General features: G+C 43.2%; 1 protein-coding gene across 6 annotated transcripts in view; it reads left to right on the forward strand.

The window, feature by feature from the left end:
- LOC140119153 (arylsulfatase H-like) overlaps positions 1 to 18,431 on the forward strand; it is a 66,332-nt gene that overhangs the window by 44,999 nt on the left and 2,902 nt on the right. For 5 of the 6 annotated variants that reach the window (XM_072137883.1, XM_072137880.1, XM_072137877.1 and 2 more), the window contains 7 exons: positions 276 to 397; positions 995 to 1,117; positions 10,711 to 11,134; positions 16,476 to 16,612; positions 17,078 to 17,212; positions 17,684 to 17,846; positions 18,226 to 18,347. In XM_072137883.1, the coding sequence (XP_071993984.1) occupies positions 276 to 397; positions 995 to 1,117; positions 10,711 to 11,134; positions 16,476 to 16,612; positions 17,078 to 17,212; positions 17,684 to 17,846; positions 18,226 to 18,347 (1,226 nt within the window). The remainder of the gene's footprint in view (positions 1 to 275; positions 398 to 994; positions 1,118 to 10,710; positions 11,135 to 16,475; positions 16,613 to 17,077; positions 17,213 to 17,683; positions 17,847 to 18,225; positions 18,348 to 18,431) is intronic. The other variant, XM_072137882.1, reaches the window with a different exon arrangement.

Here is an 18,431-nt window from a genome sequence, read left to right on the forward strand (position 1 = left end):
CACCTTCCCGGAAAACTTGCCATACTCTCTTCTCTTCATTTAGAATGAATTGGATGAATTTATAAGGCAGGTTCAGGAAATATATATTTCATCTTTAGTCAGGATGTATATACTGTGTAAACTCTTTCTACAGTTTAAAGCTCATATATGGCCCATTATGTGAAATGTTACATGGTGGTTGCATTACTGTGTATATGCTTCATGGTACCAAAATAACAATAGAAACCAACTAAAAGTAAAAAAAAGGAATAGAAATTCTTTCTTTCTCTATGCAGGACACCTAATATTGACAAACTTGCAAATGATGGGGTTATATTAACCCAACACTTATCAGCAGCACCAGTATGTACCCCAAGCAGAGCTGCTTTTATGACTGGACGGTATCCTCTAAGGTCTGGTGAGTTGATATAATTAATAATGTGTAAAGGTATGAGAGAGCAAACCTTATTTAGGAAATTAAACATTTTAATTTCAGTATTTAAATGTAAACATTTTTTTAATAGTAAGGACCTCTATTATCACATATACTTATGGTAGATATCCCAAACTTACTTGCGTGTCCCGTCTGTCAGAGGATGATCTTGCTTTTATGTAGTTCTGAGACAACGCATTGTTCTAAAAAAGACTTCATAAAGATATTCAAATCAGCCGGGAGCACTTAGGGCTGTCCCAGCCCACCAATCTGCCGGCATCATAATTGGTGGGCGGGACCATATAAACCAATATGTTAATTTGACTATTCTATTGCCTCTTTATGTGCTGTGCCTCCATCTTTTTAAACCTAATCTTTTTAAAGGTAAATCGCTATGCAGTACAATCTTCTGTTAAGGTTAGGACAATACTGTTATGCTTGGGCTATATGGGGCATATTTAGTTAGGATCTATGGATAGTAAGAAAGCAGTTAATTATAACATGTATGTGCACTTTACATTAGATGGGTGCTATTTTTTAAATGGGCTATGAAAATAGCTATAATATGTATTGTTATGCTAGGAATGAATTCATGTGGAAGAGCTCTTGCTCTAAACTGGCTTGGTGCATCTGGTGGACTTCCCCGTAATGAGACTACATTTGCCTCAATACTACAGAAACAAGGTTATTCTACCGGACTTATAGGTAATATTTTACACTATACTTAATTTCCCATACAACTAAAACTCTCTATTTTTCCATATTTCTTTAACTTCTTGAAACGAATAGCCATTAGTAAGATGTGCATGTTATAGCATGTGTATTTATATTAAAGGGGTATTGCAGGAATAAGCATAATTCATATACAAATGGGCCCTAAAAATATTAGCTAATACAGAATGTAATTAATTGTTATTTATAGTTTTGCTCCCCAGAAAAATGCTGTTGACATAGACTGTAATGAAGAATTAAAATGATACCGGCCCTTTTATCAGTGTGTTGATTTTCTCAGCACAGAGCAGACACAGGACAGAAGATGGCCGCTGGTCACATGTCCACATCACATGTCCTGCACCTGCCTGGACAGGTCATGTGATCACCACTAGGTTTGGCTGTAGTCAGTTAGTTGCAGTGCAGCCAGTATAGTCAGTGCTGTGGTCAGACACCATCTCAGTGGTGTAATGTGCAGTGATGGCAGTTACACATCATTACTATGGTAACAGAGCAAAAAAGTCTGTTAGATCATTACTGGGAGCAGAGCCTGAGAGGGAGGAGGAGTTACTGAGAACTAAAGGATCATGGGACTTGTAGTTTCCAATGGTGGCAATCTTGGAGATAACTCTGCCTACTTTAGAAAGCCCATAACAAATTGTGAATCATAAAATCAAACTATTTAAGTTCCATTGTTTGACTTGTGACATTGAGTTTTGTTATATTAATTTATTTATAGCATTATGGGTTTTTGTATCAGATGTCCATATTCCAGAAATACCCCTTTAAGGCAATTTGGCTTTTGGCTGAAATTTATGGAAAACGTTAAAAGTTTATACTGTACTGTACATTGATATTAGTCATAAAAATAGGGCATTTAAGTGGAAGCATGCAACAAGAAATTCATCATACGGTTCCACAGTGAATTTGCCTGAGACTTGGCCAAAGTGTGTGTGTGACTTCCAGTTTCTCTGTTTAACTTGCTGATTTATATGCTAATCACAGTGGTCTCCTCCATCTAAGAACAAACTGCATTAAGCATCGCAGTGGTGAGGTATTGTTGATCAATTGTTAGGAGTCTTCTTGGTCTCACAATTTCAAAATCTGAACAGCATGATCAGAAGGACTGTTTAACCCCTTTCCGCTCATTTCTCGCTCTCCAACTTCAAAAATCCCTAACTTTTTAATTTTTACGTGTACAGACCTATGTGAGGGCTTATTTTGTGCGTAACAAATTTTACTTTCCCGTAATGTTATTTATTTTAACATGCCGTGTACTGCGAAGCTGAAAAAAAATTGAAAAAAAAAACGCACGTTCTTGTGGGCTCAGTTTTTTCGAATTTGACTGTGCACTCAAAATAACACCTCAGCTTTATTCTTTGGTTCGGTGCGATACCAAATTTATAAAGGTTTTATTGTGTTTTAATACATTTTTCATTTCATTTTTTATGTGATGTAAAAAGGTGTAAAAGTCGCATTTCGGCCATTTGGGCCATTTCCCGCCTCGGAGGTCACCGCCGGCCGTAACCGTTTTTATATTTTGATAAATCGGGCATTTTGGGACGCGGCGATACCTAAGATGTTTGTGATTTTTACTGGTTATTATGTTTTATATCAGTTCTAGGGAATGGGGGGTGATTTGAATTTTTAATATTTTATTAAATTTTTTTCTTTTTTTTCCCACTATTTCTTAGACCATCTAGGGTACATTAACCCTAGATGGTCAGTTCGCTCCTACCATATACTGCAATACTTCTGTATTGCAATATATGGCATTTTTGCAGCACATTCATTACAATGAGCCACTGGCTCATTGTAACGAATCTGCAGAAGTCATGTAGCCTCGTGTCAAACGAAGACCCGAGGCTACCATGACAACTGAACGCCGCCCCCCGATGACGTTCGGGGGCGCGGCGATCGTAATAAAGATGGCGGCGCCAGCAAGCACCGACCGCGGTTATTAGCGGTGGGGGTTTTCTGCAATATGCAAAAACCCCCACCCTTGTATGAAGAGGACTCAGCCTGTAAGCCCTCTTCATGTACTCCTTATACCTCTGCGCCGTAGAGCTACGGCGCAGAACGTTAAGGGGTTAAGTAACAATTCCAATTGAACATAGAAAGTTATCGGTTGATTCGTGGATCAAAAACCTGTTCAAATTGTGTTATTCTCCATGTTAGAGAACAGCAAGTTGTGCAAATAGTTCTTAACAGCTGTACAGATGCATTCGAAAGTCAAGAAAAGGTCAAAATTAGAGATGAGCAAGCACTAAAATGCTCGGGTGCTCGTTATTCGAGACAACTTTTCCTGATGCTCGAGTGCTCGTCTCGAATAACGAACCCCATTGAAGTCAATGGGAGACTCGAGCATTTTTCAAGGGGACCAAGGGTCTGCACAGGGAAGCTTGGCCAAACACCTGGAAACCTCAGAAAATGATGGAAACACCACGGAAATGGACAGGAAACAGCAGGGGCAGCATGCATGGATGCCTCTGAGGCTGCTCAATCCCACCATTATGGCAAAATTATGGGCAACAGCATGGCGATGACAGAGTGACCGAATGAGGCTAGATAGCATATAAAACATCCAATAATTGACCCTGACACTATAGAAGACGGCATGCAGAGGCAGCGGCAGCAGCGGCAGGCTAGAGAGTGGCATGGCGACATACACTAAATGGACTCAGGCTTCAAACCAATGGGTGGCAGAGAGGAACCAAAGGAGGTGAGCAAGAAGCGCTGAAATGATTTCCTATGTGAACAAAAGGTTGACGGTATATTTAGTCGATAACACAGCATGGTGGCAACATAGTGACCAAGTTCTATAACGTATCTGGTGAAACACCTGAAAAATGATCCTCACACAGCTCGTTTGATAAGGGGACGACATGTGGAGGCAGCCATGGAAACGACTTCCATGATTAAGAGTGACAGTATGGGGCATCCATATTGCGCTGCTATGATTGAAACTTCAGGTCTCCAGCATGGCGGCGACAGATGCGCCGAGTTCCATTATGTATCTGGTGAAACACCCTAAAATTCTGCCTGACACAGCTTGTTTGATAAGGGGATGATGTGCTTATATCCTCTCGCGCTCCAGCGTCTGGGGTATAGAGAGTTGAAAGTTGCGCATGGAGACATTGGTGGATGCTGTGGAGGATCGTGGAGGCGAAATGGACAGGAAACAGCAGGGGCAGTATGCATGGATGCCTCTGAGGCTGCCTGTTCTTGGGATGGAGCTGGTGGTCCGCTGCAAGGAGAGCTTTCGCCTGTCCAAGCCCCTGTCTCTCGGCTCCTCCCCACCCAAAATGGGCCTAGGGGCCAGAAGCGTTTACTTTGAAAAAATTATAATTTTCAAAGCAGGCGGGGTCGTTTGAATATTTCATCTAGGAATAATGGAACAGCATAGCGGTTCTATTTTTAATTGTTTTTTTGGAAATGGTTCCATGATTAAGAGCGACAGTATGGGGCATCCATATTGCGCTTCTATGATTGCAACTTCAGGTCTCCAGCATGGCGGCGACAGATGGGCCAAGTTCCATTATGTATCTGGTGAAACACCTGAAAATTCTGCCTGACACAGCTCTTTTGATAAGGGGGACGATGTATGGAGGCAGTAAATTAGTAGTAGATTAAAGGTGCTGCAGTGAAAACTATGTTAGTTGGATCTTGGGATGGAGCTGACGGTCCGCTGCCAGGTGAGCTTTCTCCTGTCCAAGCCGTTGTCTCTCGGCTCCTCCCCAAACAACACTTCTAAGAACCTTTTGTATAAGATCAAGTGTAGTAGTGTTCTTATAAGTTTGGGTTATGGTGGGTGAGGGGAATGTAAACAGATGTGCAAGAAGCGCTGAAATAATATTGGTAAATGAAAAAAGTTTGCCAGTATATTTTGTGGATAACACAGCAGGGTGGTGAAAAGGTTAACAAGTTTTATGTGGAAGCCATGAAAACAACCCAAAGCTTGTTTGCTAAGGGGACGATGTATGGAGGCAGCTATATGAACGACTTTGGGAGGCAGCTATGGAGATGATGTGTGGAGGTAGCAATGGAGACGTGTGGAGTCTGCTATGGAGACAATTAAATTTGGATAGTGCCTGTATGTGGCAGTCCAAAAAAGTTTTCAAACCAGAGGACCGGGTAGGTAAATACATAGAGTACTAGAGCCAGTTGGCCCTGGCAAAAGATAGCCAGTTTCCTCTATTTTAGTGTACAAAGAGGAGGAGAAGGAGGAAAATGAGGAGGAGGAGTGCATACATTATTCAGGTTGAGCTTCTTTAACCTGGTGGAGAATGGAAATCCTGAGAAATCCAGGCTTTATTAATCTTGATAAGCGTCAGCCTGTCAGTCGACAGGCGTGTACGCTTACCGGTGATGATGCCAACAGCTGCACTGAAAACCCGCTCAGACAACACGCTAGCGGCAGGGCAGGCAAGAACCTCCAAGGCTTACAGCGCCAGTTCGTGCCACATGTCCAGCTTTGAAACCCAGTAGTTGTAGGGAGCTGTGTGATCATTTAGGAGGATGGTATGGTCAGCTACGTACTCCCTCACCATCTTTCTGTAAAGATCAGCCCTACTCTGCCGAGACTGGGGACAGGTGACAGTGTCTTGCTGGGGTGACATAAAACTGGCAAAGGCCTTGTAAAGTGTACCCCTGCCAGTGCTGGACAAGCTGCCTGCTCGCCTACTCTCCCTCGCTACTTGTCCCGCAGAAGTATGCCCTCTGCCGCTAGCGCTGTCAGAAGGGAAATACTGTTTCAGCTTGTGCACCAGGGCCTGCTGGTATTCATGCATTCTCACACTCCTTTCCTCTCCAGAGATGAGAGTGGAAAGATTTTGCTTGTACCGTGGGTCCAGGGGAGTGAATACCTAGTAATCTGTGCTGGAGTAAATTCTTTGAATGCGGGGGTCACGGGATAGGCAGCCTAGCATGAAATCTGCCATATGCGCCAGAGTCCCAACGCGCAAGAATTCACTCCCCTCACTGGCCTGACTGTCCATATCCTCCTCCTCCAACTCCTCCAACTCCTCTTCTTCTGCCCATACACGCTGAACAGTGAAGGACTGAGCAATGCTCCCCTCTTCTGTCTCGCCAACATTCTCCTCCTCTTCCTCCTCATCCTCCTCCACCTCCTCCTATATGCGCTGAAAAACAGACCTGAGGGTGCTTTGGCTATCAACAAGGGAATCTTCCTCCCCCGTCTCTTGTGACGAGCGCAAAGCTTCTGACTTCATGCTGACCAGAGAGTTTTTCAACAGGCCAAGCAGCGGGATGGTGAGGCTGATGATGGCGGCATTGCCGCTGACCATCTCTGTTGACTCCTCAAAGTTACTCAGCACCTGATAGATATCAGACATCCACATCGACTACTCATTGTAGACTTGAGGAAGCTGACTGACCTGACTACCAGTTCTGGTGAAAGTTGACATCTGGCAGTCTACAATCGCTCTGCCCTGCTGGTAAACTCTGGATAACATGGTTAATGTTGAATTCCACCTCGTGGGCAGGTCGCACAACAGTCGGTGAGCGGGCAAATTGAGGCGGCGCTGCGCTGCCCTGAGAGTGGCAGCATCTGTGCTGGACTTCCTGAAATGCGCACAGATGTGGCGCACCTTCATGAGCAAATCAGACAGATTGGGGTATGTCTTGAGGAACCGCTGAACTTTAAGATTTAACACATGGGCCAGGCATGGCACATGTGTCAGTCTGCCGAGTTGCCGCCGTTACGGCCGTTGTCACACACAACCATGCCTGGCTTCAGGTTCAGCGGTGCCAGCCACAGATCAGTCTGCGCCGTGATGCCCTGTAATAGCTCTTGGGCGGTGTGCCTTTTATCACCTAGGCTCAGCAGTATGAGCACCGCCTGCTGTCGCTTAGCGACGGCACTGCTGCTGTGCCTAGAGCTACCGACTGATGGCGCCATGTGGAGGAGGGGTGGGAGGAGGAGGAGGCATAGTAGGCCTGAGAGACCTGGACCGAGGTAGGCCCCTCAATCCTCGGCGTCTGCAGTATATGACCAGCCCCAGGGTCACACTCGGTCCCAGCCTCCACTAAGTTAACCCAATGTGCCGTCAGCGATATATAGTGGCCCTGCCAGCAGCACTCACCCACGTGTCCGTGGTCAGGTGGACCTTGTCAGAAACGGCGTTGGTCAGGACACGGATGATGTTGTCTGACACGTGCTGGTGCAGGGCTGGGACGGCACATCGAGAAAAGTAGTGGCGGCTGGGGACCGAATACCGAGGGGCGGCCGCCGCCATGAGGTTGCGAAGGGCCTCGGTCTCTACCAGCCTATAGGGCAGCATCTCCAGGCTAAGAAGTTTGGAGATGTGGACGTTGAGGGCTTGGGCGTGTGGGTGGGTTGCTCTTGCACTCCAGCGTCTGGGGTATGGAAAGCTGAACGCTGCGCATGGAGACATTGGTGGATGCTGTGGAGGATCGTGGAGGTGAAGGTGTGTTTTTCGCACGGGAGGTGTTTGGGCCGGGGTCCTGGGCAGGGGGCTGACTAGCAGAGGCAGCAGGTGACACAGGGGAAGGAGCAGTGGTGTGCCCGGCCGGAGGTGAACAGCCTTGGTTCCATTGAGTGGGGTGTTTAGCATTCTTATGCCTGCGCATACTGGTGGTGGTTAAGCTGGTAGTGGTGGAACCCCTGCTGATCCTGGTGTGGCACAGGTTGCACACCACAGTCCGTCGGTCATCCGGTGTTTCTTTAAAGAACCTCCAGACTTCCAAAAATCTAGCCCTCGCCACGGGAGCTTCACTACGTGAAACATTTGGCGCTGATGCACCAGCTCTGGCCCTGCCTCTCCATCTGGCCCCACCACTGCTTCTTCCAACCTGTCCAACCTGTTCTCGTCGAGGACTCGCCTCCGTCTCAGAAGCACTGTGTTCACCCAGCCTATCAACCAAGCTTGGGTCTGTCACCTCATCATCCTCCGAACAACTTCACCACTGTCTGACAACCGTGTCTCCTCATCGTCCGACACCTCTTTACACACTTCTTCCACTACGTCAACAATGTCATCATCACCCACAGACTGCGACCTGGGCAACGGAAAACCTGGGCATCGGAAAAGAGCTCAGCAGCAACCAGACAAGTGGTTTGTGACTCTGGGAAGGGTCCAGAAAACAGTTCCTCAGAGTATGCCGGTTTAAATGCCAAATTTTCCTGGGAGGGGGCAGGCTGGTGGGAAGGAGGCTGAGGTGGAGGAGTGCTGATTTCGGTGACATGGGTGGACTGCGTGGAAGACTGACTGGTGGACAAATGGCTAGAAGCATTGTCCGCAATCCACGACATCACCTGTTCGCACTGTTCTGGCCTCAACAGTGCTCTACCACGGGTCCCAGTAACTTGAGACATGAACCTAGGGAGTGTAGCTCTGCGGCGTTCCCCTGCTCCCTCATCAGCAGGTGGTGTCTCACCCCACCCAGGACCACGGCCTCTGACGCCTGCAGTAGTGGGACACTCACGCCCTCGTCCTCTACCCCTAGCCCTCGGGTTCAATATTTTCAAAATTAAAGTGTAAATTGTAATTTTTTTTTTTGTGTGTTTTTTGTTTTTTTAAGAAAATGATGCTATCCTATTGCTATGGCTAGTTTCTAACCTACGATGACAGCACACACCAGGATTTTGTGCGGTGCCTCATGACTTTTAGTTTTGAAAAAAAAAAAGAAAAGAAAAAGCAGACTGTGTCTAATTCAATCAAACCCCTAATAAATTGTCCCACTTAGGTGTTTGAGATGGATATGTGTGTCACTAAGAGTTATACAGACTCCCTGCAAATTCGTCACAATATGGTACTAGCTGCACTACTAGTGCCAGCAAGGCCAGCCACAAGCAAATCAACAAAATATATATATATATAATGCTATTGTAGGCCTAAGAATGCCGGTTGGGTTCTTGTATGCCTAGTTTCTAACCTACACTGACAGCACACAACAACTGGATTTTAAGTCACTTTAAGTTTTGAAAAAAAATAAATAAATCTTCGGACTGTGCCTAATTCAATCAAACCCCTAATAAATTGTCCCACTTAGGTGTTGGAGATGGATATGTGTGTCCCTAGGAGCTAAATATAACAGTCGCAAGTCTCCCTGCAAATTCGTCACAATATGGTACTAGCTGCACTACTAGTGCCAGCAAGGCCAGCCACAAGCAAATCAACAAAATATATATATATATATATATATAAAACACTATTGTAGGCCTAAGAAAGACGGTTGGGTTCTTGTATGCCTAGTTTCTAACCTACACTGACAGCACACAACAACTGGATTTTAAGTCACTTTAAGTTTTTAAAAAAAAAAAATCGTCAGACTGTGCCTATTTCAATCAAACCCCTAATAAATTGTCCAACTTAGGTGTTTGAGATGGATATGTGTGTCACTAAGGGCTAAATATAACGTTCGCAAGTCTCCCTGCAAATTCCTCACAATATGGTACTAGCTGCACTACTAGTGCCAGCAAGGCCAGCCACAAGCAAACAAAAAAAAAAAATATATAACGCTATTCTAGCCCTAACAAGGGCTGTTGGGTTCTTGTAGACTCACTCCTGCCTAACAGTAAGCTAATATAACACCCTAACGCTATCCCTGCAGCAGCAGCAACTCTCTCCCTAACGGCATCCAGACAGAGAATGATCCGAGCAGCGCGGGCAGGGGCTAGTCTATTCCAGGGTCACTTGATCAGGCCAGCCAACCACTGCTATCGACGTGTAAGGGTACCACGTCATGCTGGGTGGAGTGCAGAGTCTCCTGGCTTGTGATTCGCTCTGTTTCTGGCTGCCAAAAATCAAAAAGGCGGGAGATGCCATTTTCTCGAGCTGGCGAAGTATTCGTCCGAACAACGAGCAGTTACGAGTATGCTAATGCTCGAACGAGCATCAAGCTCGGACGAGTGTGTTCGCTCATCTCTAGTCAAAATAAGTTCACCCTTAAATGTCAGAAATTATTTTAGGTTCATCCTGAAAATTCACTCACAAGCCAAATATTGTTAACTTTTTGTTAGCAGAGTATATAAAACTGCATAACAGGAATTTTACACACTACAATGACTACAACACCACCTACATACGCTCAAGGAGCTTCGTCAGTGATGTCACTGTTCATATGAGAACAATGACATCACTCGGGAGAAACCATGAACCATCGGCAGCAGCCATTCACCTTCAGTGGCGAGGTATCAGGTGTCCTGTATAAGGACATATCTGGAATGTAACTAACATGTGCTTACAAAGTATGACAGAATTGAGGTATGAAGCCAGCCTAAGATCTATGCATCTTTTGTGAACGATATCGTACAGTTGGCTAACTGCTCCAAGACCACTGTGCTTTTTGCTACTTAATCCTCTCCATCTCACGGAAGAGAGTTCTGAGCTGTGTACTGAGCTGTTTGACAGGCAGAATGATCAATGATAAGAGAAGGTAGAGGGATGTTGCTACGATTAGTTAAATTACATAATTAATATTAACTTCAACTATTGATTAACAAATAAATTATTGTAAATGACAGATGGTCATTAAGATATTAAAAAGTATTTTATTTCCTTATGTTCACTGCTTTATTTCTGTATTTTCTTTCTTTTTCGTAGGCAAATGGCATCTTGGGGTGAATTGTGAATCTCTTAATGATCATTGCCACCATCCTCTTAGCCATGGCTTTGACTATTTCTATGGTTTACCATTTAGTTTATTCCATGAGTGTCAGCCTGGAGGATTGCTGGAAATGGATGCCAAGTTTCGAGCACAATTGACACTTGTTACTCAGATTATGGCTTTTGCTGTAATGACCTTAGTGATTGTAAGATATAGTAATATGATTGCCATCAATGGGAATGTGATTTTCTATAGTGCACTGTTTACCATATTGTTCTTTACTACGTGGTACTTGAAATATGGTTTTATACATTACTGGAGCTGCATAATAATGAGAAATCATGAAATCATCGAGCAACCAATGAAAGTAGAAAGAACTTCATCACAGATAATGAGGGAGACGCTACAGTTCATTGACAGGTATGATAGCTTTACCTCTTCTCTGCACTAGAATATTAAAGGAATTGTGCACACATTTTATTCATGGCCTAACCTGAGTATAGGCAATAGAAGTTTGATTGGCCAGGGCCAAGATCCAATCCCAGCAAAGATCAGCTGTTCAGGTTTTGTGTGAGGAGCTGAAAGCAGATGATTCAGAGCTTGATATAGTGGGCACTGAAACAAGTCAAATACTGAGAGAGTCATAACAAGTCATTATCAATTGTGTAAGAAAAAACTGACATAGGCCTATGAACCAATGAATGAAGTTTGAATTTTATTGGTCATAGATAGAGATGGGCGAATCTAACGAAGTGGAATTCGATACGAATTTCACAAAAAATTTGATTTGTCACGAAGCCGATGTGTAAGCTGATTCGTGGGAACAAAGTTTTTTCCCCCTCTTTTTTCAGCTAAATGGGCGAGAGAACAACGTGTTACATGGGGCAGAGAACTCTGGGAAAGAGAAAAGAACACCCCTGATGACATCTGCAGACCTGTAAGCCTATCAGCGACTGGCAGGCTTATGTGTTGTCACACCGGTTCACAGCCTTTTAAAACTGTCGGCCATTTGCAATCCCGGCATTTTACACTGCATGTGCTGTCTGTAGCATTTAGCTGCTGCTACTGTACTGTGCAGTAGCGATTCCTGCTCCAATCCATGAATTTTCATTAAGGGGGATCTGTAGACCCCCAAATAGCAGTTCTATTTAGTGACAAAATCGAATAGGAAGAAATCTGTTTCACATTCATGCATCTGCAGTAGTTATTTGTGAACCTCTCGCTGGGTGTCAGTTGTGGGGTATCTGTATAACGCAAATTGCCATACCTTTTTGGGGCTATAGTTTACAGACAGATTTACGTGTCAAATCCACGTAGTTTATACAGTAATTTTCACTGAAATTACAGTGTCAGTTGTGGGGCATCTGTATAACGCAAATTGCCACACATTTTTGTGGCTATAGTTAACAGCCAGATTCACGTGTCAAATCCACGTTGTTTATACAGTGATTTTCACTGAAATTACAGAGTGTCAGTTGTGGGGTATCTGTATAATGCTAATTGCCATACCTTTTTTGGGGCTATAATTTACAGCCAGATTTACGTGTGAAATCCACATAGTTTATGCAGTGATTTTTGCTGAAATTACAGAGTGTCAGTTGTGGGATATCTATATAATGCAAATTGCCATACCTTTTTGTGGCTATAGTTTACAGCCAGATTTACGTGTCAAATCTACGTAGTTAATAAACCACTATGTTGGACAGAAAGGTGGCAGGTGGAGCAGGCAGAGGCGGCAGCACAGTAAGGGGACGTCGCAGCAGTGACTCTTAGAGGCCAGAATTGCCGTTGTCATCCAATTCCTCAAATATAACATCTAACAACCCCAGCCAAGAGTCTGTGGGTTCCTCAGATACAACAATTAGTAGGCATGGCCGAGGAGCAGGTCAGCGGCCCTCACCTGTCCTCAACCAGACTCTGTCCTGTTCCTTTCTGCGGGCAGAAAGTGAAGCGTGGCCGGGGAGCTAACGTTGGCACCACGGCTCTGCGCCAACACATGCAGCATCACCATCCAATGGCCTGGGAGGAACGGGTGTCAGATTTGGTCCATCCTGCAGGTGCAACAACAACAGCAGCACCTAGTGGCACACATGCTGTTTCAGCAAGACAAGGCTCCAGCACCTCTGCTGAAGGGTGCTGTTTGTCTTTGACATCATCTCCCAGTCCAGATGCTCCTGCTCCCCACTACGCATGGTGCCAGCAGTCGTTGAGCGAAGTGATTACAAAGAGACAACTCTATGCTTCCAGCAATCCTAAGGTGCAGAAGCTGACCATTCTTTTGTCGAAGTTGTTGGTACTGCAGTCGTGGACTCTGTACCCTTCAGAGAACTAATGGCTTGTGTCGTACCAAGGTGGAGAGTCCTTTACAGCCCACTGCGTGAATGTGCTTCCCACCCAGCCACACCAACTTGCACAAGAGACGGCGCTTTCTCCTCCACGTTGTCAAACTGCTGCTCCTGCGCCAGTGTCTGCCTCCTCCTTCTCCACCACCACCTTAGTCTCCACAATTGCTGCTCCTTCATACCACATGTGCAGGGCACAGCGGTGTCACGCAGTTCTACACCTGGTTTGACTGGGCGAAAGAAGTCACACAGGAAATGCTCTGCGACATGCAACAAGAAATCAATGTGTGGCTTTCTCCACAACAACTAAAAATCGGAACCATGGTGACAGACAATGGGAGGAACATGGTTTCCGCGCTGCACCGAGGAGGGATGGAGGAGGGATGGTCCATGGTCCTGTGGCCTACCATGTTGCCGCCACCTCCACGCCTCTGACCTCATGCTGCTGCTACTGCTGCTACCTTTGCAGTTCTTTTTTGTCAAAGACCTGATATTTCCAGGAAAACTGTAATGTATTATGCATGTGGCGTCTCGAATCTACAAATTGAAATTTACATTGAATATTTGGAATTCAAATTCATTTCAAACTTCATCATTGTGCCACAATGTGACCTCCTCTGCTGTGGGTTTTTTTGGGCTCCTGCTGCTGCTGACACAACCTCCACACTATATCATTGTGCCACTCTGTGGCTTTCCCTGTTGCTACCACCATGTTGCTGCCACCTGTGGGCTCCTGCTGCTGCTTCTGCTGCCGCCACCTCCACACTCTTATCATTGTGCCACTTTGTGGCCTCCTGTTGCTGCTGCTGATGCTGCTGCCACCACCTCCACACTCTGTCATTGGACCACTCTGTGGCTTTCCATGTTGCTGCCACCTGTGGGCTCCTGTTGATGCCACCTTCACACTATATCATTGTGCCACTCTGTGGCTTTCCATGTTGCTGCCACAATGTTGCTGCCACCTGTGGGCTCCTGCTGCTGCTTCTGCTGCCGCTGACACCTCCACACACTCTTATCATTGTGCCACTTTGCAGCCTCCTGTTGCTGCTGCCGCCACCTCAACACTCTGTGGCTTTCCATGTTGATGAAAAGAAGGGCAAAATGATCAGTGACATCAGTGCAAAATTACTGCTGACACTCTCTACACTCTTTTGGGGGGTTTCTACATATATCTGCGTTTAACAGAACAAGTTCTGTAGTAATCTATGGAATCATCTGATGTCAGTGTAAAAAGAGTGCACTCTTTGATGTTATAGTGGGATCTTGGCCCTCAGCTCAGTCCTTTCGAGCTGGCACAGACGTTATCTTGTCAGGCTGCGTTCCCGCTTTGCTTATTTGGTGAAGTTGGCCTCTGTAAGTGCACATGGAAGTGAAGAGTGGTGGCTGTTATGTGCGTTTCATACTAAAACACAGCATTGTTTGAAGACCAAACCACGCTCCCTATGCATATTTAAGCAGAGCACAAGGTTCTACAACACCCCACAGGCTCTCTGCAGTCAGGAAATAACTGTTTTTTAACGTGATTCGTCATGATTCGATTTGGGTCAAATTGAATTTTTTCGGAAAACTCAGCGAATTGTGATGAACCAAATTTTAACAAATTCGGCCATCTCTAGTGATAGGAGAAAGATAATGCATTTTGAGGGAGGACATCCCTCTTCATCAGATCCCAAGCAGGTGGCCAGAGCACAACCTGCCGCCACATATACAGGTCATTGTCACAGGTAGCCTATCACAGGTAACTGATTACCAGTGGACCATACTTGTATACAGTGTTATTTGTACTCTATTGGAGTGCAGTCTTTTTCATTCTAAAATTTCCCTGGCAGTGGGCATTGTAACTGGAAAGAACTGCATTTCTCATGCTAAGGGAGGCACATAAGTTCCTTATGCTCTGTTCTCATGCCTGTCTTTATAGTAAAATGTGTCTCCTCAACTGTGCTATAACCCTTACCTCACCTTATACATAGAGACAAATACATTCAAGTTTGCCTGTTCTGGCTGGACATATTGCAGGATTTGGCCTTCAATCTAGCAATACGTCCAGGTTGCGTGGCCGAATTTGAACGTAACGTCGGGTTGGCTTATTGCTGCTTATACATCATGCTGGTGTGACCCCCTAGCTGTGTAGTAGGAGAAACATTATTTAAACCTATGAGCCATGCTTCCTTCTGAACAATATTTTGTTCAGAAGCCAAAGGTGGCTTCTCACCTTTGACTTAGAGACTCATCATTAACCATTCACTTATAACCTTTGGTGTTTCACAGTAAAAAAAAGTCCATTTAGTCACATGTTTTAAAAAAATAAGAAAAAGTAGGAATATTTTTTAAAAATTATAATTTTCCCCTTGTTAATTAAAAAAAGTATAGAAGACTGTAAAGCTAAACATAAATATTATCACTATCAACATAAGTGAATCTTATTTATAAATTTCAAAATAGTAGTTAAGTAATAGTGACGAAACACGCGGGGTGCGCCTCCCCCTAACCTGCTTTCAAACACACTTGAGATGTGGTTACCTGCCCCTTCCATTGTGGCTCTCTTCTTTGCATCTTTTGATATCTTCCACTTGCATGCCCAGGAAGGGGGGGCTTTTGGTTATTCTAATTTCCTTCATTGTGGTTGGCATATTACATATTGAGGCAGATGTTGTTACATTGTTGTTATGGCAGGATGTAGGGGAGTCAACTGGGTTTCTGCTTTGTACTTTCCATAACCCAGTGTAGATATAATATGTTTTTTACATCTTTTAAATGGTTTTATTATGTGTGTTGTAGAGCAATTTAATAAAGATATGTTCTTTGTTACACTTTTTGATCATTTGTTGCATCACCCTTTTTTTCTTCTTGCTGATTTGTACGTGTTTTGATGCATGACGACCTTACAGCTGCGGTTCCCGTCTAGTTCATTTCTATCAAAATAGTAGTTGCTGTACTATAACCTATCAATCTGGGTAAAACATTTAAGTCGTCCCCAAAATGTAGAAGTGGTGCTACAAGTGTTTGTCCATGTGTCAAGCAGACTATGAAAGGTTAAAATACTAAATTATGAAATGCTGAGCACTCATTTCTACTAGTTGTAAAACATGAAGGTTTATTTTAAATCATCATTTGTATAACTTCAATGATAGAGAATTGAGTATATTAACACCCATAAAAAACATAAGAAGATACAGCTAGAGGAGAGTAAAACAATTACCGTATATGCAGCACCATCAGAACTGTAGCATTAGGGTTAATACTACAGCTTAGAGGGTAGTGCATATATGGTAATTTTATTGTTGTTACTCTTTTAAGTGTATCATCTTATGTTTTTTATGGTTGTCAATATACTCAATTCTCTATCATATAAAGTTAAAATGTTTTAGCCTTTCTTCTATAAAATTTAAAAAAAAATTTATTTGTTTTTTCATTTTAAGAAATAAGAACTCTCCTTTTCTGCTCATCGTTTCATTTCTTCATGTTCACACACCACTGGTCACCACAAAAGCATTTACTGGAAAAAGCAAACATGGCCTCTATGGGGATTACGTTGAAGAAATGGATTTCATGGTTGGTAAGTCAAAGATGCTATATATTTGTATATTAATAATGCTGTTATGTATTCCAACCAACTACTATTACCTCCTAACACCCTGCGCCAGCCCATTTCACCTTCATACCCCTCCACACCATGTGGCGTAAGGTGGGAAAAAGAATTTCAGAATTGCGTCAAGGAATAATAAGCAATCGAAAGAACAAACCCTACTCTTTGTGCCTGTATAGAATTTGAACACAGAGGGTATTACATAATATACTTCTATGTATGTATGTCTTAAGTAATCTTAATTTTATATTTTTAAAACCTTCTAGTTCTCCAGGTAGCAGATGAACAAAAATGTATGTTGTAGATGTATGTGTCATTCATAGCTCTAGATTGTGCTAGTGTTGTGTATTGGTATGAAATTTTGTTTCCTTGCAGTATGACCACTTTCATCATTTAGTGGCTCATAATTTTTTAAAAATAATTATTATTTTTCAGGTTCAGTAGTCAATGCTATAGATAATGCAGGATTAAAGAACAACACAATGATCTATTTTGCCTCTGATCATGGAGGACATTTAGAGGTTAAAGATGGTACATTCCAAATTGGAGGATGGAATGGCATTTATAGAGGTGAGGTTGATATAAAGCAAGCAGTTAATTAATTACAGATGTTCATAGGTTACCTTTTTTTTCATAGGTTTACAGTTTTTTACGGTTAAATCTTTCTGTGGACAAATTAATTAAAGGAAATCTGCAGTCTGATTTATAGCTTATAAAATAGTGTAATGTACAGAATCCACTTTGTACCCTAATGCAAGATATGGAATTGTATTCGTTTTTTATGGTTTCCTTTTCCTAAAAAATATTTTCTAATGAGATGGCCGTTCATTGGAGCAGAAAAAAACGAAATACAAGGCCAGATTCTGCATCAGGGTAAAAGTGGATTACATTATTGATCACATAAGTAATCCATACGCTTTCCTTTTATCATATTTTTCATTTAATTTCTTTATCACTCAAAACATTGCATAAATTCTACATAAATTCATGTAGTAATTGAAAGTACAGTAACACATTTAAAATTGTATCAAAAATTCCCAGGTGGAAAAGGTATGGCTGGCTGGGAAGGCGGTATCCGAGTGCCAGGGATATTCCGGTGGCCAGGCATTATCCCTTCTAATGCACAAATCGATGAACCCACAAGTCTAATGGATATTTATCCAACCGTGGTCAATTTGGGTGGCGGGGAATTGCCTAAAGACAGGTTTGTGTTAAAGGGTCATTTATGGGTTTTTTCATTAGATTGTTACCCCTCTCAATGTCAATAAGCTGTCAAAAAGCCTTTGTGATATGAAAAAAAATATTAAGGGGTCAACAGTTAGACCTCCTAAAATCATTTAGTGATAACATATCATAGAAAAATGGCAAAACTTACTTTACTTTGTATTAAATCCCTGTATCAAAGTGAGGTCTGTAGTGTCTGAGATCAGTTTTCTGCCTAGCTACAAGTTACATGATAGCACCATGTGATTTGAGAAGCCTAGTGCTGACTGCAGACCAAGATGCAACCAGAATACAAACAAACATAAAAATCAAAGCAAAACCAGTAAATACTTACATTTACATGTTTTCTGTAACAATAGAATAATTGATGGAAGGAACCTGATGCCTCTACTCACCAAAAAATCACCTCACTCAGAACATGAATTTCTCTTCCATTATTGTGGGACTCATCTACATGCTGTCCGCTGGCATCAAAAAGAGAGTAAGTAGTTTTATATTTACTATACTCATGAGTATTTAACCAACACAAATGAACATGTAGATAGTCAATGGCTCTCTCATAAAT

The sequence above is a fragment of the Engystomops pustulosus genome, chromosome 2, assembly GCF_040894005.1.
Source record: "Engystomops pustulosus chromosome 2, aEngPut4.maternal, whole genome shotgun sequence".
Lineage (NCBI taxonomy): Eukaryota > Metazoa > Chordata > Amphibia > Anura > Leptodactylidae > Engystomops > Engystomops pustulosus.